Source organism: Heptranchias perlo, chromosome 7 (genome assembly GCF_035084215.1).
Source record: "Heptranchias perlo isolate sHepPer1 chromosome 7, sHepPer1.hap1, whole genome shotgun sequence".
Lineage (NCBI taxonomy): Eukaryota > Metazoa > Chordata > Chondrichthyes > Hexanchiformes > Hexanchidae > Heptranchias > Heptranchias perlo.
This window is the reverse complement of record NC_090331.1, coordinates 10302767-10327369: the sequence shown is the minus strand read 5'-3', so window position 1 is coordinate 10327369 and position 24603 is coordinate 10302767. Positions and strand designations below refer to the sequence as shown.

The 24603-nt window shown below is 46.8% G+C and overlaps 1 protein-coding gene across 1 annotated transcript in view; it reads right to left on the bottom strand.

The window, feature by feature from the left end:
* Positions 1 to 24603, bottom strand: part of arhgef49 (Rho guanine nucleotide exchange factor 49) — a 37599-nt gene that overhangs the window by 7657 nt on the left and 5339 nt on the right. The window contains exons 3-7 of the mRNA XM_067986917.1: positions 9873 to 10035; positions 6990 to 7204; positions 5678 to 5705; positions 4439 to 4480; positions 1792 to 2325 (exon numbers count right to left, since the gene is read on the bottom strand). Coding sequence (XP_067843018.1) covers positions 1792 to 2325; positions 4439 to 4480; positions 5678 to 5705; positions 6990 to 7204; positions 9873 to 10035 — 982 coding nt within the window. The remainder of the gene's footprint in view (positions 1 to 1791; positions 2326 to 4438; positions 4481 to 5677; positions 5706 to 6989; positions 7205 to 9872; positions 10036 to 24603) is intronic.

Below are 24603 nucleotides of genomic sequence, written 5' to 3'. Positions count from 1 at the left end.
ATCAAATACTCCCAGGTCAAACACGGGTTAGATAAAGAGTAAAGCTCCCTCGACACTGTCCCATCAAACACTCCCAGGACAGGTACAGCACGGGTTAGACACAGAGTAAAGCTCCCTCCATACTGTCCCATTAAACACTCCCAGGGCCTCTACCTCTACCACCTAGAAGGACAAGGGCAGCAGGCACATGGGAACACCACCACTTGCACGTTCCCCTCCAAGTCACACACCATCCCGGCTTGGAAATATATCGCCGTTCTTTCATCGTTGCTGGGTCAAAATCCTGGAACTCCCTTCCTAACAGCACTGTGGGAGAACCGTCACCACACGGACTTCAAGAAGGCGACTCACCACCTTCTCAAGGGCAATTAGGGATGGGCAATAAATGCCGGCCCTGCCAATGACGCCCACATCCCATGAATGAATAAAAAAATACAGGGTAAAGCTCCCTCTACGTTGTCCCATCAAGCACACCCAAGGCAAGTACAGTAGGGGTTAGATACAGAGTAAAGCTGCTTCCAAACTATCCCATCACACACTCCCAGGGCGGGTACAGCACGGGTTTAGATACAGAGTAAAGCTCCCTCTACCCTGTCCCATCAAACACTCCCAGGGCAGGTACAGCGCAGGATAAAGACAGAGTAAAGCTGCTTCCAAACTATCCCATCAAACACTCCCAGGGCAGGTACAGCACGGGTTTAGATACAGAGTAAAGCTCCCTCTGCACTGTCCCATCAAACACTCCCAGGGCGGGTACAGCACGGGTTTAGATACAGAGTAAAGGTTCCACTTCTCCGCTGTGTGTGGAGGTTCGGCCTTGGCTCTGCTGCCCTCCATTAACAATTAACTAACAATTCACACACGAGGAGCAGCCACTTGGGCAAGAGTGACTGAGGCAGGTGGATCCGCACCCCGACAAGAGTCAGTGCCCTCGGGAACGGAGGGCAAAATATTTGGTGGGCAGGAGGAAAGTAACAACAAAAAGTACATCGTTCACCTGAGGAAGGAGGTAGCCTCCGAAAGCTTGTGAATTTAAAATAAAATTGCTGGACTATAACTTGGTGTTGTAAAATTGTTTACAATTGTCAACCCCAGTCCATCACCGGCATCTCCACATCATGACTACCATCGACACCACAAACTGCCGGCTCACAGTGGAAAGGGATTTCCACATCGTTCACCTGAGGAAGGAGGTAGCCTCCGAAAGCTTGTGAATTTAAAATAAAATTGCTGGACTATAACTTGGTGTTGTAAAATTGTTTACAATTGTCAACCCCAGTCCATCACCGGCATCTCCACAACAAAAAGTACATTGAAGAAAACGCTTTTGCTCGGTTACAGGACAGCGACCACTAACACCAATCACGCACTTGCATTTATATTGCCATGGGGACGAGTTGGGCATGCTGATTAGAGAGCGCGGCTATTTGGATGCTTTGATGCAGGTGTTAAAAGAAAATGAAAGAACTTGCATTTGTATAGCGCCTTTCACAACCTCAGGACGTCCCAAAGCATTTTACAGCCAATGAAGTACTTTTTGAAGTGTAGTCACTGTTGTAATGTAGGAAACGCGGCAGACAATTTGTGCACAGCAAGGTCCAACAAACTGTAATGTGATAATGACCAGATAATCTGTTTTTGGTGATGTCGGTTGAGGGATAAATATTGGCCTGCTGGTCACCGGGGAGAACTCCCCTGCTCTTTTTCGAAATTGTGTCATGGGATCTTTTACGACCAGTTGAGAGGGCAGACGGGGCCTCAGTTCAACGTCCCATCCGAAAGACGACTCACCTGATCAAACGCTTGCTCGGTGGAGTCCTGCAGCCGTTGCAGGAATTTCTCGTTGACCTCTATGAGTTCCTGTATGTTACTGAAGACCACGGCGAGTTGTTCCGGGGTCAGGAGCCCGGCCGCCTGCATGGGGAGGTAGAACTCCTCCTTGATGATGCGCAGGTCCTCCCCGTAGCTCGACTCCGTGTTGACGAACTCCAAGATGGCCTCCTTGCGCTCCGTCCTGCGCTTCGCGCACTTGCCACAGAGGTTGTCCCTTCTCTTCGCCGCGTCCCTCAGGTCCGCCTCAGAGACGTCTCTCTCCCCACAGTCCAGGCAGGGTCGATGGGCCACCCAGGCCTGGACAGAGCGCGCCGTCTCCCCCACACGACTTTTCCATTTCTTGGCCATGGCAGGTCCAATACCGCTGTCTGCTCTTTCCACCTCCGCCGATTTGCTCTTCCTTGCCCGCTCTTCCTCCTCCTCCTCCCTCTCTTCACTCCGGTCATTTAGTCCAACCACACCACTATCGGTGCTCAGGTTACTCCAACGATGCTTCGTTCTGTGGGCGGAGCTGGGCCCCACGTGACCATCTCTTGGCTTTGTGCTCGGAGAAGAGTCGGCCGTCCTGCTGGACGGGTTGGAATGTGGATCTGAGTATCGGAGATTGTAAAATTACACTCGTTATAAGATTTCACAAACTGGATACGAGAAGGTGAGGTATTAATACAGACTGTCATGGGATACTAACACACGCGGTCATGGGATACTAACACACGCGGTCATGGGATACTAACACACGCGGTCATGGGATACTAACACACGCGGTCATGGGATACTAACACACGCGGTCATGGGATACTAACACACGTGGTCATGGGATACAAACACATGCGGTCATGGGATACTAACACCCACCGTCATGGGATACTAACACACACCATCATGGGATACTAACACCCACCGTCATGGGATACTAACACACACTGTCATGGGATACTAACACACACCGTCATGGGATACTAACACACACCGTCATGGGATACTAACACACACTGTCATGGGATACTAACACACACCGTCATGGGATACTAACACACACCGTCATGGGATATTAACACACACCGTCATGAGACACTAACACACACCATCAAGGGATATTAACAAACACCGTCATGAGATACTAACACACACCGTCAAGGGATACAAACACACACCATAATAGGATACTAACACACACCGTCATGGCATATTAACACATACCGTCATGGGATATTAACACACATCGTCAAGGGATACCAACACACACCATAATTGGATACTAACACACACCGGCATGGGATATTAACGCACACCATAATGGGATACTAACACACACCATCATGAGATACTAACACACACTGTCATGAGGTACTTACACACACCATAATGGGATACCAACACACTCCACTATGGGTGCGATACTGGCACCATGGAGTAATAATGTACAACATCATAGAAGTAACAATGTGTAGCATCATGAAGCAAGACTTTGCAGCATCACAGAATAATTATAGGTGGTATCATAAAGTAATAAAAGGCAATACTTTAGAAACGGATGCAGGTTAAATGATAACTAAGTACTCGAGGGTAAATCCATCGGTAAGGACTCACCATTCACAGTAATTACTCCTACAATCATGTTCTCCTCTCCATATCAGTTAAAAAGCTCCTTTCAATTTTCTTTTTCTATACTTCTGTTGTATTTGGAGGGGCAGGAGAGCAAACAACAAATTAGGTGAGAGTTGGACACAGGATCCGAACACATTTATCAGCCCACTCGCTAGGGTACAGTTCCACCGGCACCAGACAACCTCCAGGACATCATCCAACTGATCATTTTTCACGTGTGAGCCACAACAGCAGGCTATTTGAGTTGGGGGAGGTGGGGAATCAAAGTCCAGTCAAATCCTCCTGTCATCCAACAGCCACCAGAGGATCAGTAGACAGCAATCGGGAATCATGGAAAGTTACGGTACAGAAGGAGGCCATTCGGCCCATCGTGTCCGTGCCGGCTGAGAAAGAGCTATCCAGCTTAATCCCACTTTCCAGCACTTGGTCCGTAGCCCTGTAGGTTACGGCACTTCAAGTGCACATCCAGGTACTTTGTAAGTGAGTTGAGGGTTTCTGCCTCTACCACCCTTTCAGGCAGTGAGTTCCTGACCCTCACCACCCTCTGGGTGAAAAAAATTCTCCTCAGCTCCCCTCTAATCTTTCTACCAATTACTTTAAACCTATGTCCCCTGGTCACTGACCCCTCTGCTAAGGGAAATAGGTCCTCCCTGTACACTCTATCCAGTCCCGTCATAATTTTATATACCTCAATTAAATCTCCCCTCAGCCTCCTTTGTTCCAAAGGAAATTACTCCAGCCTATCCAATCTTTTCTCATAGCTAAAATTCTCCAGCCCTGGCAACATCCTCGTAAATCTCCTCTGTACCCTCTCTAGTGCAATCACATCTTTCCTGTAATGTGGTGACCAGAACTGTACGCAGTACTCAAGCTGTGGCCTAACTAATGTTTTATACAGTTCCAGCATAACCTCCCTGCTCTTATATTCTATGCCTCGGCTAATAAAGGAAAGTATCCTGTATGCCTTTTTAACCACTTTATCTACCTGTCCTCATACCTTCAGGGATCTGTGGACATGCACTCCAAGGTCCCTCACTTCCTCTACACCACTCAGTATCCTCCCATTTATTGTGTACTCCCTTGCTTTGTTTTCCCTCCCCAAATGCATTACCTCACACTTCTCTGGATTGAATTTCATTTGCCACTTTTCTGCCCACCTGGCCAGTCCATTGATATCTTCCTGCAGTCTACAGCTTTCCTCCTCACTATCAATCACACGGCTAATTTTTGTATCATCTGCAAACTTCTTGATCAAGCCCTCCACATTTAAGTCCAAATCATTAATATATACACCACAAAAAGCAAGTGACCCAGTGCTGAGTCTTTCAGAACCCCACTGGAAACAGCCTTCCAGTCGCAAAAACACCCGTCGACCATTACCCTTTGCTTCCTGCCACTGAGCCAATTTTGGATCTAACTAGCCACTTTCTCTTAGATCCCATGGGCTTTTACTTTTTTGACCAGTCTGCAATGTGGGACCGTGTCAAAAGGCTTCCTAAAATCCATGTGCACTACATCAAACGTGTTACCCTTATCGACCCTCCTTGTTACCTCCTCAAAAAAATGTTTTTGATGGACCAAATTAATCAGCAGCAATGATTGAAACTGCTAAAAACTCCGAGCAATCAGCACTGGGAGAGAAAGACAGTTTAACATTTTGGGGGTAACTCTTACATTTTAATATGTTTAAAATAAATGGGTTAACAACTGCACTACACCTGCGCACAGTGGAATTTTACACAAACATATTAACCGGATTATTTGACAAACTCAAATGGTTAGATGCTGATTGACTTGTACATCTCCTCGGTTTCCTGTTTCTGTTTCAGATTTCCAGCATTCAAGGCTTTTCTCACTACTAATGCAGCTCTCTGAATTTAAAAAAAAGTCTTTTAATTTTACCATGTAAGGATGATTTGCAGTACGTAGAGAAATCTGCACAGGGTACCAGGTCATCTGATAATCACATTTTAAAAATTAATTTAATATTCTCAATTCAGCTACGTGCAAAGCTGATAAAAGTACAGTAAAAGTCAATGTATAAACTCCACCAGTCTATAAAGTATAGCCTTATTTTAGTTACCATTTTGGTAAAAAGGGAATGGGAAGTTTGGCTGACGTTTCCCCTCCTTAATCCAGTGTGCTGTGGTCATGTTGTACCACCACTTCTGCTTGAGATCAGCTAACTCACCACAGACCAGGGAGTGAACCTGGGACCTGTATGAATCAGTACCACACCACGTGGTGAGTTTATTAGCTGAGCTCTGGGTATGGTGGTGCAATGGTGATGCAAACAACACAATTGGCATAATTCACCAGAAAAGCCAGGAATCAGGGCCTGAACGGCCTCATCTGATGAAAATCGAGAGATTCCCTGTGTTTCTCCCCCAAGCAAGATGACGCAGAAATCGCAACATCATACAGCTTTGTAACGTGCAATTTAGTGTCAAGAAACGTGGCAGCCAATTTGCGCCACGGTAAGGTCCCACAACAGCAATGCGATAGTGATCAGATCATCTGTTTTTTTTTTAAGTGATGTTAGTTGAGGGATGAATATTGGCCAGGACACCAGGGAGGACTCCTTTGCTCTTCAGCTGCGGCACAGTGGATAGCACTCTCGTCTCTGGGTCAGAAGGTCATGGGTTCAAGTCCTACTCTAGAGACTTGAGGACAAAATCCAGGCTGACACTCCCAGTGCAGTACTGCACCGTTGGAAGTGGTGTCTTTCAGATGAGATGTTAATCTGAGGCCCCCTCTGCCCTCTCAGGTTGGACGTAAAAGATCCTGCAGCACTATTTCGAACACGAGCAGCGGAGTTCTCCCGGTCCTGGCCAATATTTATCCCTCAACCAACATCACTGAAAAACAGATTATCTGGTCATTATCACATTGCTGTTTGTAGGAACTTGCTGTGTGCAAATTGGCTGCTGTGTTTTCTACAATACAACAGTGACTATACTTCATTGGCTTTAAAGCGCTTTTGGGACATCCTGAGGTCATGTAAAGGTGTTATATGCACACATGAATTTTCCAGAAGATGTCACTAAGAAAGGACTCGCATTTCCATAGTTCCTTTCACAGTTTCATGAACGTCCCAATGCGCTTTACAGCCAATGAAATACTTTTGAAGCATAATCACTGTTGCAATGTAGGAAATGCTAGCAGCCAATTTGCGCACAGCAAGATCCCATAAACAGCAATGAGATACATGACCAGTTAATCTGATGTTCCCATAAACAGCAATGAGATACATGACCAGTTAATCTGATGTTCCCATAAACAGCAATGAGATACATGACCAGTTAATCTGATGTTCCCATAAACAGCAATGAGATACATGACCAGTTAATCTGTTTTAGTGATGTTGGTTGAGGGACAAATATTGGGCAGGACATCAGGGAGAATGCCCCTAGCTCTTCTTCGAAATAGTGCCCTGGGATCTTTTAGTGGGATTCGAACCCACGACCTTCCTGACTCAGAAGCGACGGTGCTACCCACTGAGCTAAGGTTCACGCCTTGAATTCCAGCACAAGTTGCTCGACTTACACCCGCCTCCACCGCAGTCTTTCTCTTGGCGTCTCTTCTGGCCGAGGCCCCAGGCGACGGCGGCTATCCTCATCTCCAGCTGCTTCCGCTTGACCGCGTCAGCCGGCATGGGGTCGCTGAAATGGGGGCGCAGGCGGCATTCGCGCTGGGCCTTCGCGGTCTCCGTGGTCCCGTAGGCTGCGTCGGAGCTGGACCTCCGACAGCTTGGGAGGGAATGCTGAGGGAGACAAATCGGGAAAAGGCAGGGAATTACAACACACACACACACACAAAAAAAAATTAACAGAACGTTCGATCTTAACCAGCGCTCCCAATTTTCTCTGGGACAGCGGGTGCTGGTAATGGAGGATGGCGGCAACAGAGCCACTGGGAGCGGAGGAGGTGTGGTCTGGTGCTTGGGGTGGGGATCGCCCATCGGTACACAGCCGGCGGGGTGGTCCGCACCCCTGGGGTCTACCCAACTTTCTCCACCACATTCCAGGGCCACAGAAGCCTTCTCCTCTTTGCCAGTTTTTCCATGTTTCCCTCCCCCTCTGCTGTGATCATTTACACCTCCTTTTGGTTCTTCACTTGTCCCATTACCATCTCCCCTTTAGTCATTTATTCACCCCCGCCCTCCACACCCTATCACAGACCTAACCCCTTTATTTCTTTCCTCCCCTCTCCCCCTTTCCCCGAGCTCTGTACTTGCTTATAAACAGTTACATTTCTAACATCCTCCAGTTCTGATGACAGGTCATCGCCCTGAAACATTAACTCTGTTTCTCTCTCCACAGATGCTGCCTGACCTGCTGAGTATTTCCAGTGTTTTCTATTTTTATTTCAGATTTCCAGCATCTGCAGTATTTTGCTTTTGTAACAGAAGTGCTGTGTTGAGTCATTTCAGGTTGTCAGCGCTGAACCCGGATAGCAGCACCCCGCAGCCCAAAATCGATTCCTTCCCTCCACGACTTTTTAAAAGTTCTCTCTTGCCCCCACTCCACCTCCACCAGTCTCTGGCCAGAGGGGACAACCAGGTGACCTCTTTCCAGTCCATCACTAATGTTGTTTAGAAGCTGCAGCGAGAAAATGGGAGTGACTAGTAGTCACATTATTCTATATATAATCCATCTGAACCCCTCGATTAGATTCCAGCCTGTAACTCACTCTCAGGTATCCATTATTCTATGTATAAACCATCTGAACCCCTCGATTAGATTCCAGCCTGTAACTCACTCCCGGGTATCCATTATTCTATATATAATCCATCTGAACCCCTCGATTAGATTCCAGCCTGTAACTCACTCCCGGGTATCCATTATTCTAAATATAATCCATCTGAATCCCTCGATCAGATTCCAGCCTGTAACTCACTCCCAGGTATCCATTATTCTATATATAATCCATCTGAACCCCTCGATTAGATTCCAGCCTGTAACTCACTCCCGGGTATCCATTATTCTATATATAAACCATCTGAACCCCTCGGTTAGATTCCAGCCTGTAACTCACTCCCGGGTATCCATTGTTCTATATATAATCCATCTGAACCCCTCGATTAGATTCCAGCCTGTAACTCACTCCCGGGTATCCATTATTCTATATATAAACCACCTGAACCCCTCGATTAGATTCCAGCCTGTAACTCACTCCCGGGTATCCATTATTCTATATATAATCCACCTGAACCCCTTGATTAGATTCCAGCCTGTAACTCACTCCCGGGTATCCATTATTCTATATATAAACCACCTGAACCCCTCGATTAGATTCCAGCCTGTAACTCACTCCCGGGTATCCATTATTCCATATAAAATCCATCTGAACCCCTCAATTAGATTCCAGCCTGTAACTCTCCCGGGTATCCATTATTCTATATATAAACCATCTGAACCCCTCGATTAGATTCCAGCCTGTAACTCACTCCCGGGTATCCATTATTCTAAATATAATCCATCTGAACCCCTCGATTAGATTCCAGCCTGTAACTCACTCCCGGGTATCCATTATTCCATATAAAATCCATCTGAACCCCTCAATTAGATTCCAGCCTGTAACTCTCCCGGGTATCCATTATTCTATATATAAACCATCTGAACCCCTCGATTAGATTCCAGCCTGTAACTCACTCCCAGGTATCCATTATTCTATATATAATCCACCTGAACCCCTCGATTAGATTCCAGCCTGTAACTCATTCCCGGGTATCCATTATTCTATATATAAACCATCTGAACCCCTCGATTAGATTCCAGCCTGTAACTCACTCCCGGGTATCCATTATTCTATATATAAACCACCTGAACCCCTCGATTAGATTCCAGCCTGTAACTCACTCCCGGGTATCCATTATTCTAATGCAATGTAAATTTAATGTAAATGGAAATGGGTGAATCTCATGACAACCCATGACGTTTTGAGATAGTAGCTGGGTAATTTGAGACATGACGTGTGGTAAGTGTAGCGTCGCTTGGGGGGAAAAAGGTGACGATGGACCGATGGTTCCCAAAGCTCTCCACCACTGGTGGTTTTTCTCACGTCATGTCTGGGTCTGTGGTAGACTAACTGATAGCGATTGATTGCTATGATTAGTCAACATCTGCTTTATCATTACATCATGCGACTACCGGGGTGGTAGAAGGCGAACTGGATGGACCTTGGTCTTTTGTCGTCTAGCAGTTCCTATGTTGCTATGTTCCCACTGTAAACCTCTCTCAAGAGTCCATCAATTACACAATGCGCACAACTGACACCTAAGAGGATGGTGGTGCTCGTTCAAACCGCAATAAAGCTCAAATCAGTCACAAACAAACTTGCTCATCTGATCCCCTGTCCATGAGGTAAATCTTCGTGTCCTACAGTGTTCTTGTCTCACAGTCAAAGCAATAAAGAATCGGCTTATTTACACAGTCTGTCTGCCGAACACCAGCAGGCTTCCTATTGCATTCAGTGCTGCAGTCCTGGGTTGCCGTGGAAACCGGGGCTGACTGATTGGCCTGTCCCTCGATGGTGATGTCATCCAGCTCCTGCTGATGAGATGATTGGATGGCTGCAGATTCTGCAGCGCAGCTGTCAAAGGAAGCAGAGGAAATTTATAAAAAACAAAGTCCAATAGCTAAATGGTTTAATATGAGTCTTATAGGTTGCTGGTCCTATAGTGAGTGCGCCATTTAGGGCTCACACAAAACTGCATGTTAAAAGTCTTCAACGATATTGCCAGTACTGGGATGTTAGTTGTTGCGTGATTGAATTAAAAAGAAAGAACTTGCATTTATATAGCGCCTTTCACGTCCTCAAAGCGTTTTACAGCCAATGAAGTACTTTTGAAGTGTAGTCACTGTTGTAACGTAGGAAACGAGGCAGGCAATTTGTACACAGCAAGGTCCCATAAACAGCAATGTGATAATGACCAGATAATGTGTTTTCTTTTTTAGTGATGTTGATTGAGGGATAAACATTGGCCAGGACACCGGGGAGAATTCCCCTGCGCTTCTTGGAAATAGTGCCATGGGATCGTTTACATCCACCTGAGAGGGCAGACGGGGCCTCGGTTTGACATCGCATGGGAAAGACGGCACCTCCGACAGTGCAGCGCTCCCTCAGTATTGCACTGAAGTGTCGGCCTGCGTTTTGTGCTCAAGTCCCTAGAGTGGGACTTGAACCCACAACCTTGTGACGCAAAGGCAGAATGTTGGTCCTTAGGGCAAGTTCCTGCTCTAAAGGGAGAATGGCTGGGTGGAACGAGTGTTCCCACAGTAGCTGACCTAGGGAAAACAGATGGAACAAAGATTTTTCTAATAAAGGCAGAGATAATCTAAAAAAACAGTGCGGATCCCCCCCTCAACAACCCCACTCCAAGTGGCTGAGGCGTCAAAAAACACAGCCCTGTGTAGTATTGAGCCAGCTAGACCGCGGAGCTGTACCCTAGCAATGGTCAGCAATGACTCATGGCTACAAGTGCTGGCAGCTTTCAGATATCGCTGTCAGCAGTCACAGCTGATCCTGATATCCCCAGTACTGCACTGAAATGTCAGCTTAGATTACATACTCAAGGCCATTTTGTGACTTGGACCTTCCGCTTCAGAGGAGAGAGTGCTGCCAACTGAGCCAGGCTGACACTTGACCAATAGGTCAGGAAGGTCTCACTTTTGATCCCTGATCTGTGCTGAGTTAGCAGTCGGGGGCCACCAACAACGGTCATGAACACGACCTCGGCTAGGGAGTGGTCGAAAAATTTTTAAAAATCGGCCAATCTTTTTGCTCCTGATCGCTATCAGATGCTAGGGAACATAGGAACATAGGAACAGGAGTAGGCCATTCAGCCCCTTGTGCCTGCTCCGCCATTTGATAAGATCATGGCTGATCTGTGATCTAACTCCATATACCTGCCTTTGGCCCATATCCCTTAATACCTTTGGTTGCCAAAAAGCTATCTATCTCAGATTTAAATTTAGCAATTGAGCTAGTATCAATTGCTGTTTGCGGAAGAGAGTTCCAAACTTCTACCACCCTTTGTGTGTAGAAATGTTTTCTAATCTCGCTCCTGAAAGGTCTGGCTCTAATTTTTAAACTGTGCCCCCTACTCCTAGAATCCCCAACCAGCGGAAATAGTTTCTCTCTATCCACCCTATCCGTTCCCCTTGATATCTTATAAACTTCGATCAGATCACCCCTTAACCTTCGAAACTCTAGATGCTGGAGCGAATGTCTGTCTGGAATCCCCTCCATGGCCTCGCCCCCTCCCTATCTCTGTAACCTCCTCCAGCCCTGCAAACCCTCCGAGATCTCTGCGCTCCTCCAATTCTGGCCACTTGCGCATCCCCCGATTTTCACTGCTCCGTTGGCGGCCGTGCCTTTAGCTGCCTAGGCTCTAAGCTCTGGAATTCCCTCCCTAAACCTCTCCGCCTCTCTCTCCTCCTTTAAGACGCTCCGTAAAACCAACCTCTCTGACCAAGCCTGTCCTAATAAATCCTTATGTGCCCCGGTGTCAAATTTTTGTCTGATTACGCTCCTGCAAAGCGCCCTGGGCTGCTTTACTAGGTTAAAGGCGCTGTATAAATGCGAGTTGTTGTTGCTGTGCGTGTGTGTGTGTGTGTGTGTGTGGAGATGCCTCACATTAGGACAAGATTGGGCTCAGCCGGGCTGTGATGTACCACCCTCCACAATCGAGGTACCGGAAAACCCACTGCCACCCAGCGAGAGGAGGATGAGTAAAAAGTGAGGGGAGGGGGAGTGGTGGGGGGGGGGGGCGGTGGAATTTGATAGCTAAAACAAAATGGTCTTACTGAGCAAAGGGAAGTCCCCTTGAATGAACTGCAGTGGGATTTTTTTTTTGGGAACAGTTGAGCCGGGATCTCTGTTAAGTCCCGGCGCATTAGCCTGTATCAGTCAGCTCCAGGTCTGCTGTAAGTGATCTAAAGGTCGCACTTTACAATTGATGACACCATTAGTCACCAAGAAAGGATTTGGCTCATAAATATTTAATACACGGTGGGACTCATGAATTAAAAATAGCCGCTTCTGGAAGGTCTGATTGCAATCTGCTGCGAACACATATTGAAGCTTCTTATAGGCTTTCCGCTTAACCTCAGCGAACTCGATTGATTCACGCTCGAGTCTGCTTGTTTCTCACTCTCGAGGAGGGCCACTCGACTTCCTCCGCCACTTGCATCCCTCGGTGCAAACCAGTCGACGTTCAGCGAGCCCATGAAAACGGGGCTCTACCAATTCACCGTCGGTTTAAAGCTGCCTGGTTCAATCGGAGCAAACGCGGTGGGGACAGTCCTGGGGGGGGGCGCGGTGATTTCAAACCCCAAGAACGGGTGGGTTGGGGGCGGGTGGGAGTTGTTTTTTTTTGGGTCGCGACCGCAACCCGGCTTTATTTCCGGGTTTAACGTCGGTGCGGAGAAGTCCAGGCTTCTCACTGGGAACGCCAAGTCCAAACATTTTTGCGGTCGCGACCCGAGAAAACAACTGTTTTCAACTCTCACCCGCGCCCCCAACCCGCCCGTTCCTGGGGTTTAAAATCACCACCCCCCCCACCCCCCCGGTCTCTCTGGGAACTCCCATCTTACACAGTGGAGCGCCCAGCGTTCCTCATGAGGCACGGATCCTGACATTTGAGTGTAAAAGCATGGTACCGAGGCCACTCACCCCAAAAAGGAACTAAGAACCCTGCAAGTATAAGAGTGGAAAAGTTCCTCAACTGCCCACTTTATTCCACAAGAGCACTGTCTGAGGCAACCCCTATAATGTAACGGAACAGACACTTTTACATAGAATTACACAGCATTTTACAGCACTGAAAGAGGCCGTTAAGCCCAACGGCTCTATGCCGGTCTTTATGCTCCACACGAGGCTCCGCCCATCTTCTTTCACCTCACCCTATCAGCACGCCATTCCATTCCTTTCTCCCTCAAGTGTTTATTCAGCTGCCCCTTAAATGCATCTGTGCTATTCGCCTCAACTACTCCTTATGGTATCGAGATCCACATTCTAACCACTCTCTGGGTGAAGAAGTTTCTGCTGAATTCCTTATTGGATCCATTAGTGACTAGCTTATATTTGTGTCTGCTAGCTTTGGACCCCCCCACCCCCCCCCCCCACAAGTAGAAACATCTTCTCTACACCCTATCAAACAACTTCAGAATTTTAAAGACCTCCTTTAGGTCTACTGACATATATTAACGCCCTGGATTTGGGTATACAGGGCACCATTTCAAAGTTTACGAAACTCGGAAATGTAGTAAACAGTGATGAGGATAGTAGCAAACTTCAGCAGGACATAGACAGACTAGTGAAATGGGCAGATGGAATTTAACGCAGAGAAGTGCAAAGTGATGCATTTTTGAAGGAAGAATAAGGAGAGGCAATACAAAACTGACGGGTACGATTTTAAAGGGGATCCAGGAGGAGAGAGACCTGGCGGTTTATATACAAAAATCTTTGAAGGCGGGAGGAGAAGTTGAGAAGGCTGTTAAAAAAAAAACATACGGGATCCTTGGCTTTATAAACAGAGGCAGAGAGTGAAAAAGCAAGGAAGTTATGCTAGACCTTTATAAATCATTGGTTAGGCCTCAGCTTGAGCATTGTGTCCATTCTGAGCACCACACTTTAGGAAGGATGTCAAGGCCATGGAGACAATGCAGAGGAGATTTATTGGAATGATACCTGGGATTAACCTTAGAGCAGAGAAGGTTACATAGGAACATAGGAATATAGGAACAGGAGTGGGCCATTCAGCCCCTCGTGTCTGCTCCGCCATTTGATAAGATCATGGCTGATCTGTGATCTAACTCCATATACCTGCTTTTGGCCCATATCCCTTAAAGCTTTGATTGCCAAAAAGCTATCTATCTCACATTTAAATTTAGCAAGAGAGTTCCAAACTTCGACCACCCTTTGTGTGTAGAAATGTTTTCTAATCTCTCTCCTGAAAGGTCTGGCTCTAATTTTTAGACTGTGCCCCCTACTCCTAGAATCCCCAACCAGCGGAAATAGTTTCTCTCTATCCACCCTATCCGTTCCCCTTAATATCTCATAAACTTCGATCAGATCACCCCTTAACCTTCGAAACTCCAGAGAATACAACCCCAATTTGTGTAATCTCTCCTCGTAACTTAACCCTTGAAGTCCGGGTATCATTCTAGTAAACCTACGCTGCACTCCCTCCAAGGCCAATAGGTCCTTCCGAAGGTGCGGTGCCCAGAACTGCTCACAGTGCACCAGGTGCGGTCTAACCAGGGTTTTGTATAGCTGCAGCATAACTTCTGCCCCCTTGTACTCTAGTCCTCTAGATACAAAGGCCAGCATTCCATTAGCCTTCTTGATTATTTTCTGCACCTGTTCATGACACTTCAATGATCTATGTACCTGAACCCCTAGATCCCTTTGGACATCCACTGTTTTTAACTTTTTATATTTAGAAATTAAAAAGGTTAAGGGGAGATTTAGTAAAAAGGTTAAGGGGAGATTTACTAAAAAGGTTAAGGGGAGATTTAGTAGAGGTTTTCAAAATCATGAAGGGTTTTGCTAGGAGTAAATAAGGGGAAGCTGGCAGGAGGGTCGGTAACCAGAGGACACAGATTTAAGGTAATTGGCAAAAGAGCCAGCGCCTCTACATCCTTTTTGCTGTCAAAGGCATTGAAACCTTCATCCCACAGAGATGCTGCCTGCTGCCTCTGCTATAAAATGCTTGTGGTAGCAAAGCTGATAGCTCCTGCCTGTGGCACTTGGCGTAGGGTCCACCATCTCTCGGGTCTAGCTGCGGGCAAGATTGTACCAATGTTGAGCTGTGAGGAGCTTCCTTCAGCCAGAATGAGAGTGTTAAGAACCTTGAACTAGCATCACGCGCGCCAGATTGCTTTAAACTCACAGTCCACAACCTCCAAGTGACTAACTGCACATTTATATAGTCTTCCCATCGCTGTTGGACTCACCCTGCAATTTATAAGAGGGCAATTCAGCAACAGCGTGATCGACCCAATTATGGAACAACAACAGAGTGCCTTTAATGTCGGAAAAAAGGTCCCAAGGTTCTTCACAGGGGAAAAAAAGAAGTGGGTACTGAGTCTTTGTGGGTCAGTTAGGAGAAGTGGCCGAAAGCTTGGCCAAAGAGATATATACTGAGAAGGGTTTTGAAGGTGGAAGGGGAGGGAGTTCCATACAGTAGGGCTGAAGCAGTTGAAGGTTCTGCCACTGAAGGCTGAGTGAAAGGGGGGAAATTGTGGGGGGTAGATGCACAGGAGACCAGTGTCAGAAGCCTGGATGGTGTGGGATGGGAAATAAGCCTGGAGAAGGTTCCAGAGGTAGAATGGGGCGAGGGCCCGGGGGCGTTTTAAATTTGATCTGTGGGAGGACAGGGAGCCTGTGTAGGTCAGCGAGGACATGGGGGAGTGGTGGGCGGAAAAAAAAGAGAAAGACTTTATATAGTGCCTTTCACGACATCCCAAAGCGGCTTACAGCCAATTAAGTAATTTTTCTTTTTGAAATGTAGTCACTGTTGTAATGTAGGAAACGCGGCAGCCAAATTGCAAGATCCCACAAACAGCAATGAGATAATGAGCAGATAATCTGTTTTAGTGGTGTTGGTTGAGGGATAAATATTGGCCAGGACTCCGGGGAGAACTCCCCTGCTCTTCTTCGAAATAGTGCCATGGGATCTTTTACGTCCACCCATGAGGGCAGACGGGGCCTCGGTTTAACATCTCATCCGAAAGACGGCACCTCCGACAGTGCAGCGCTCCCTCGGTGCTGCACTGGAATATCAGCCTGGATTTTGTGCTCAAGTCCCTGGAGTGGGACTTAGACCCACAATCTTCTGACTCAGAGGAGAGAGTGCTTCACACTGAGCCACAGCTGTATTCTTAGCGACGGGGGCGGCAGCAGAGTATTGGATGATTTGGAGTTTGTGGAGGGTGGAGGTCGTGATATTGGCACCTTTGATGGTTTTATCCTTCTGCACTGCCTCTGCTCTGTGGCTCAATTCCAGAGCACCAGCCTCTCATCGTTCCATTCCTACTTGCCACAATGTGGTCCCTACATTTTCCCTATTGGCTTCTTAAAACGTATCGCTTTTGACTGTGCCTTTGTTCATCTCCCCTAACTTGCCTCTTTTAGTATCCTTGAAAATCACCTTGAAACATTTTGATCGGCGCTATATGAATTTATCAAAAAGCTGTTGTCTCTGTTGCATTTATCAGCTGAACTATTGGACTAAGCGTCAAATTTTATAGAATTTAATACAAGTGCATGAAAGGAATGTGTCTTTGTTTTGGCCTTGACTGTAACAAGTCAGTGAACACCCCATAGCTCCTGAACGTACGCTAACGGAAGGCATGTTTGCTGGTGCTGATCGAGGTAACATAGTGAGAAATTATGGTATTTCGACATTTTTCTCACATGCAAAAGAGGGTAATTAGCAAACGGACTTTCCAGAGTAGCTCACCACCCTATCTGTCCTACCTGAAAGTTGGGCAGTAAATTACTCTGTGAAATGACAGAGCATGTTAATGATGGCACTTAATTATATGCAAATTACATATGCAAATTAGACTAATTAGACGACAGGTTTTCCCCTGTAAATTCTAGGGTAGAACTTCACATTTGAGAATTTGTACTACATTCCCGTGCACCAATTTTACACAGATGTTAACCTATTTATTTTCCCATCCTTCTATCTCCCATCATGACAAAATTTGGTGGGGATATTTTTACGCTGACACCTATGACATCCATAAATCTCCCTTTCCACTCTGGTTCCATCCTCCACCCTACAATACCTAGCTCTCCTGCAGATAATGTTGACCGTCTCATAGAATCTTACAGCACAGCCCATCGTGCCTGTGCTGGCTCTTTGAAAGAGCTATCCAATTATTCCCACTCCCCTGCTCTTTGCCCATAGCCCTGCAAGTATTTTCCTTTCCAAGTATTTATCCAATTCCCTTTTGAAAGTTATTATTGAATCTGCCTCCATCACCCTTTCAGGCATCGCATTGCAGATCAGAACAACTCGCTGCCTAAAATAAATGTTTCCTTATGTCCCCTCTGGTTCTTTTGCCAATTATCTTAAAGCGGTGTCCAATGGTTACATGAGAACATAAGAATATAAGAAATAGGAGCAGGAGCAGGCCACACAGCCCCTCGAGCCTGCTCCGCCATTCACTAAGGTTATGGCTGATCTTCTACCTCAACTCCACTTTCCCACCCTATCCCCATATCCCTTGATTCCCTTAGTGTCCAAAAATCTATCGATCTCAGTTTTGAATATACTCAACGACTGAGCATCCACAGCCCTCTGGGGTAGAGAATTCCAAAGATTCACACCCTCTGAGTGAAGAAATTTTTCCTCATCTCAGTCCTAAATGGCCAACGCCTTATCCTGCGACTATGACCCCTAGTTCTAGACTCTGCAGCCAGGGTAAACATCCTCTCAGGATCTCCCCTGTCAAGCCCTCCAAGAATTTTATACGTTTCAATGAGATCACCTCTCATTCTTCTCAATGCCACAGAATATAGGCCAATTCTACTCTATCTCTCCTCATAGAACAGCCCTCTCATCCCAAGAATCAATCTAGTGAACCTTCGTTGCACGCCACCCTCCTTAAGGCAAATATATCCTTCTTCAGGTAAGGAGACCAAAACTGCACCCAGTACTTCAGGTGTGGTCTCACCAGAGCCCTGTACAATTGCAGCAAGACTTCCTCACTCTTGTACTCCAACCCCCTTGCAATAAAGGCCAACATACCATTTGCGTTCCTAATTGCTTGCTGTACCTTCATGCTAACTTTCTGTGATTCGTGTACAAGGACACCCAAATCTCTCTGACGACCAACATTTCTTAGTCTCTCACCTTTTAAAAAATATTCTGTTTTTCTATTCTTCCTACCAAAGTGGATAATTTCACATTTCCTCACATTGTAATCCATCTGCCACCTTCTCGCCCACTCACTTAACCTGTCTATATCGCTTTGCAAACTCTTTGCCTCCTCCTCACAGCTTACTTTCCCAACTAGCTTTGTATCATCAGCAAACTTGGATACATTACACTCGGTCCCTTCATCTAAATCACTGATTTGGATTGTAAACAGCTGAGGCCCAAGCACCGATCCTTGTGGCACCCCACTGGTTTCAACCTACCAACCCGACAAGGACCCATTTATTCCTACTCTCTTTTTTGTCCGTTAACCAATCCTCAATCCATGCTAATATATTAACCGATCCCATGAGCCCTAATCTTGTGTAACAACTTCTTGTGTGGCACCATATCGAATGCCTTTTGAAAATCCAAATATACTACTGGTTCCCCCTTATCTACCCTGCTGGTTACATCCTCAAAAAACTCCAATATATTTGTCAAACACGATTTCCCTTTCATAAAACCATGTTGACTCTGCCTAAGCATATTATGATGTGGAGATGCCGGTGATGGACTGGGGTTGACAATTGTAAACAATTTTACAACACCAAGTTATAGTCCAACAATTTTTATTTGAAATCTACAAGCTTTCGGAGGCTTCCTCCTTCGTCAGGTAAACATTTACCTGACGAAGGAGGAAGCCTCCGAAAGCTTGTAGATTTCAAATAAAAATTGTTGGACTATAATTTGGTGTTGTAAAATTGTTTACAATAAGCATATTATGATTTTCTAAATGCCCTGTTACCAAGTCCCTAATAATAGATTCCAGCAATTTCCCTACTACTGATGTCAGGCTAACTGGCCTATAGTTCCCTGTTTTCTCTCTCCCTTCTTTCTTGAATAGCGAGGTTACATTTGCTACCTTCCAATCCACGGGGACCGTTCTAGAATCTAGGGAATTCTGGAAGATCACAACCAATGTATCCACTTTCTCTGCAGCCACCTCTTTTAAATCCCTAGGATGTAGGCCATCAGCTCCAGGGGATTTGTCGGCTTTTAGTCCCATTAATTTCTCCAGTACTTTTTCTTTACTAATATTAATTGCTTTAAGTTCCTCACTGTCATTAGACCCTTGGTTCCCCACTATTTCCGGTATGTTTTTTGTGTCTTCTATTGTGAAGACAGATACAAAATACTTGTTTACCGTCTCTGCCATTTCCTTATTCCCCATTATAATTTCTCCTGCCTCTGCCTCTCAGAGATTACTTTCGCTAATCTCTTCCTTTTTACATACTTGTACCCTCCTATCAGTGGAAACAGTTTCTCACTATGTATTCTATCAAAACCCCTCACAATTTTGAACACCTCTGTTAAATCTCCCCTTAACCTTCCCTGGTCTAAGGAGAACAATCCCAGATTCTCTAGTGTTTTCACGTAACTGAAGTCCCTCATCCCTGGCATCATTCTAGTAAATTTCCTCTGGACTCTCTCCAAGGCCTTGACATCCTTCCTAAAGTCTGGTGCCCAGAATTGGACACAATACTCCAGCTGAGGAATAACCAGTGTTTTGTAAGGTTTCAGCACAATTTGTACTCAATGCATCTATTAATAAGGTCAAGGATCTAAACTCGCTTCTCTCCTCAAGCTGTACCCTCAGTGGTTTGAGCAAAGCAATGGTTCGCAGATATTTTTATATTGGAGGGGGGTTCCCTTCAAATAATGACACATTCCCGGGGATCCCCTGAAAATATTGACAGACTCCCTAACTTCCAAAAGACAGTGTTAGCTACCCAAAGGAAAACAAGTGCTATCATTGCAGGAATTTTCTTGACTACGCTTCGAAAATTTGCAAGTAATAAATTCGGAATATACAGAAATCTGATGACAAGCTATGTGGCAAAGAACCTCTCCCCACTGCTCCATCCCGTTCGACATCAACTTTTATCCCCACTACGCCTATCAGACCCTCGTCACTTGGATATCCAGTAATATCTCTCCCATCGCCCTCAACATGTGAGCGTCGAGGATGGTGGGAGGGACAACGAGGTGTCCTCCAGCCGACCCTGCGTGCCTCACGGTGAGTATGGTTTTCAGAACGGCTGTTTTCGTTGCTGAACCTGCTGCCTGTGTTATGCAGCTCCCCATGAGAACACGCCTCACTTGAGGAACTGCAATTGGGCCTTTCCACCCTGGCTGGGAAGGGGGGGGGAAGTCAGCTGTGTTTTCTACTCCTGATTTACTCACTCCTGGGCCAATATTTATCCCTCAACCAGCATCGCTAGAACAGATTATCCGGTCATTATCACGTCGCTGTTTGTGGGATCTTGCTGTGCACAAATTGGCTGCCGGGTTACCTACATTACAACAGTGACTACATTTCAAAAGTACTTCATTGGCTGTAAAGCGCTTTGGAATGTCCCGAGGTCGTGAAAGGCACTATATAAATGCAAGTCCTTTTTTTATATTTAATTAACAAACGTCCACCACCATTCAGTAACCAAACAAGTAAAGCACTCACAACAATCAAAAGAACGCTCGCACTCTGCTTTACATCTCACCATTTTACCAGCCAACTCACAAAAAGGTTAAAGTTCACACGCACACGTGGTGTGATTATGAGTATTGAGATCACCGGCCCAATGACGGTATCTATTACTCATTTCTCATTTACTAATCAGAAATACAATTAGCCACATCTGGATTCCCAATCAGCCACATGTGGATAGCGGCTAATGTATTGGGCAACACTGCTCCAAGGCATCTGCTTTTAGCCGCATAAGAACGGTCTCCGAGGTTTTTCCTTCTTTCACAGTGGCCTCTGCTTGCACTCAGGTTCCCAACACTCCCGGACTGACCGGGAGTTTCCCGGAATCGGGGGTTCTCCCCCCACAAGCCCTACCTCCAGCAGCCCGGGAGATCGGCGATTTGAATTTCCTGCCGCAGTGTAACCGCCCCCACAGAGACCCGCGACCGCATGGAGTGCAGTCGAGGAGGAGGCCGGAGAGTCGGCAATCGGCAATCGGGGAGTCACGGCAATCAGGGGGGAGGGGGCTTTTAAATGGGGTCTCTGAAATAGGGGGATCTCCGAAATGGGGGAGGTCTCTGAAATGGGGGGAGTCTCTGAACTTGGGGTCGCTGAAATGGGAGGGTTTAAATGGGGGTGTCTGAAATGGGCGTTTCCTCGATTTTCCCTCTTTCCCACCCTTGGTTTCTCCCCTTTCCCGCCCTCGGTTTCCCTCTTTCCCCTCCCTCGGTTTCACCCCCTTCCCCTCCCTCGGTTTCCCCCCTTCCCCTCCCTCTGTTTCCCCTCTTCCCCACCCTCGGTTTCCCCCTTCCCCTCCCTCGGTTTCCCCTCTTCCCCTCCCTCGGTTTCCCCTCTTCCCCTCCCTCGGTTTCCCCCTTCCCCTTCCTCGGTTTCCCCTCTTCCTCTCCTTCGGTTTCTCCTCTTCCCCTCTCTTGGTTTCCCCCTTCTCCTCCCTCGGTTTCCCCTCTTCCCCTCTTTCGTTTTCCCCCCTTCTCCTCCCACGGTTTCTCCTCTTCCCCTCCCTCGGTTTCCCCCCTTCCCCTCCCTCGGTTTCCCCCCTTCCCCTCCCTCGGTTTCCCCTCTTCCCCTGCTCATGGACGGCCTCCTGGTTCTCGGAGCTCCTCCCAGAACGACTGCTGGCGCGAAACCATGAGCAACGATACCAGGGACCCAATCTTTATACGGTAAATGCAATAACATTTGCAGAAGTCACGTGATCAGATGTCATGTGACCGAGTGTCACGTGATCAGGTGTCACGTGATAGGGCACCACATGGTCAGATGTGATGTGGTCAGAATGTCATTTGATCAAACCTCCAGGAAATGCCTCCAACCAGATTTGGCACTTTACACAGTAGCAAACCTGTTTGCGAGGGTCTTGGATGCGTACAACTCTGTTAAGAGTGAACACCTGGTCTTTAAGGCCCCATTGTTGAGAAACTGGAATTCCATTTTTACATTGTTTCCTTTTTTTTCCATGTTATTTTCTCTCCATTTTATTACCCTTCCTTCTCTGAAGGTGTTGACTCCTTTGATGGACCAGGGCACCTTTTCCAAATGACCGTTATTCATTTGGAAACCTTGATATGGGTCACCAAGTCCAGTTCACCCATCACCCCTGTGCTCGCTGACCTCCCAGTCCGGCAAGGCCTCGATTTTAAAATTCTCATCCTCATGTTCAAAACCCTCCATGGCCCTCGCCCCCTCCCTATCTCTGTAACCTCCTCCAGCCCTACAACCCGTCGAGATCTCTGCGTTCCTCCAATTCTGGCCTCTTGCGCCTCCCTAATTTTCATCGCTTCACCATTGGCGGCCGTGCCTTCAGCCGCCTAGGCCTTAAGTTCACAAATTCCCTCCCTAAACCTCTCCGCCTCTCTCTGCTCCTTTAAGACGCTCTTTAAAACCTACCTCTTTGACCAAGCTTCTGGTCACCTGTCCTAATGTCTCCTTATGTGGCTCGGTGTCAAATTTTGTTTGATAATCGCCCCTGTGAAGTGCCTTGGGACGTTTTGGCTACGTTAATGGCGCTATATAAATGCAAATAGTTGTTTGTAGGAGTGGCAGTCTCTTGCACTGTGAAGGATGTCAGTGCCAAACCTAATCATATTCCCACCCAATGCCAACACATCACAAAGGGGCTGCTGAATGACAATCAAGTATATGAACCGTAGCTAAGTTTCTTTTCTCAGTGACTGAACTTGGGTTTTCTTGGTCTGCATGGCTCAGGGACGACGGGGTAAACTTTCTGAGGCCTGTGCGCCCTGTGGTTTCCTTTCCAGCAGCCCCCGTGGTTTTTCGGCGTGCACCGGCTGAATGCAAGGCCTCGCTGGAATGCACGAGGTCTCGGGAAATGCTTTCCTGGTGTCTTTACTCCTAAGGCACCGGATGAACCAATACATTGGAAATCCACACTTGACGCAATGAGTTTATCTGTAGTTACCCTACCAAAATATCAAGAGAAGAACCAAGATAAAACACTGACCCGTACTGGCCGCTATTCTACCTGACATCTTATATACCTAGAGACATATTTTATTTATGCTGCCTTCTTAATTCCATTCGATCTCCAGGTCTGATGCCTTCTTTCATTTCCTCTTGTTTTTCTTTGACTCTACATCCTCACCAACTACCATCCAATCTCCAATTTCTTCCTCTTTGAAGTCCCTACACGTGTTCTTCCTCACTCGGCTCCAAACCACCCATCACTGTCCCATCACTGTCGCTACAAATCCCTCCAATGTGGTCTCTGCCCTGCCCAATGCACCGTTACTGCCCTGGATAAAGTCGCCAATCACATTCTTTGTGACTGTAACCACGGTGTGCTGCCCCTTCTCGTCCTCTTTGACCTCTCTGCAACGTTTAACACGGTCAATTGTTCCATAGATAGATTTTTGGACTCTAAGGGAACCAAGGGATATGGGGATCGGGCGGGAAAGTGGAGTTGAGGTCGAAGATCAGCCATGATCTTATTGAATGGCGGAGCAGGCTCGAGGGTCCGTATGGCCTGCTCCTGCTCCTATTTCTTATGTTCTTATCCACTGCCTCTCCTCTGTGGTCCTCCTCTGTGCCACTCTCCTGGTTTGGTCGTACGTCTACTGGTCCCAATAACGCCAAGACATCAAACGAAAAAGAAAAAAAACTTGCATTTATATAGCACCTTTCACGACATCCCAAAGCACTTTACAGCCAATGAAGTACCTTTGAAGTCTAGTCACTAATGCAATGTAGGAAACGCAGCAGCCAGTTTGCGCACAGCAAGGTCCCACAAACAGCTTTGTGATAATGGCCAGATAATCTGTTTTTAGTGATGTTGGTTGAGGGATAAATATTGGCCCAGGACACCAGGGAGAACTCCCCTGCTTTTCTTCAAAATAGTGCCATGGGATCTTTTATGTCCACTTGAGAGAGCAGACAGTTTAACGACTCAGCTGAAAGATGGCACCTCCAACAGTGCGGCACTCCCTCAGTACTACACTGGGAGTATCAGCCTAGATTTTGTGCTCAAGTCTCTAGAGTGGGACTTGAACCCACAACCGTCTGACACCAGATGCAAGAGCGCTACCCACTGAGCCACGGCTGACATCTCCTATAACGGCTTCTCCTTCCAATCACACTGTCACCGCAACGTGCGCAAGACGCCACCCCTGGACCCCATCTTTCCCTTGTCTACGTCCTGCCCCGTGGCAACATCATTCACAGCCAAAGGGTCAGCTTTCACAAGTATGCCCTACCGCACAACCAGAAAACAGAGAGTAGG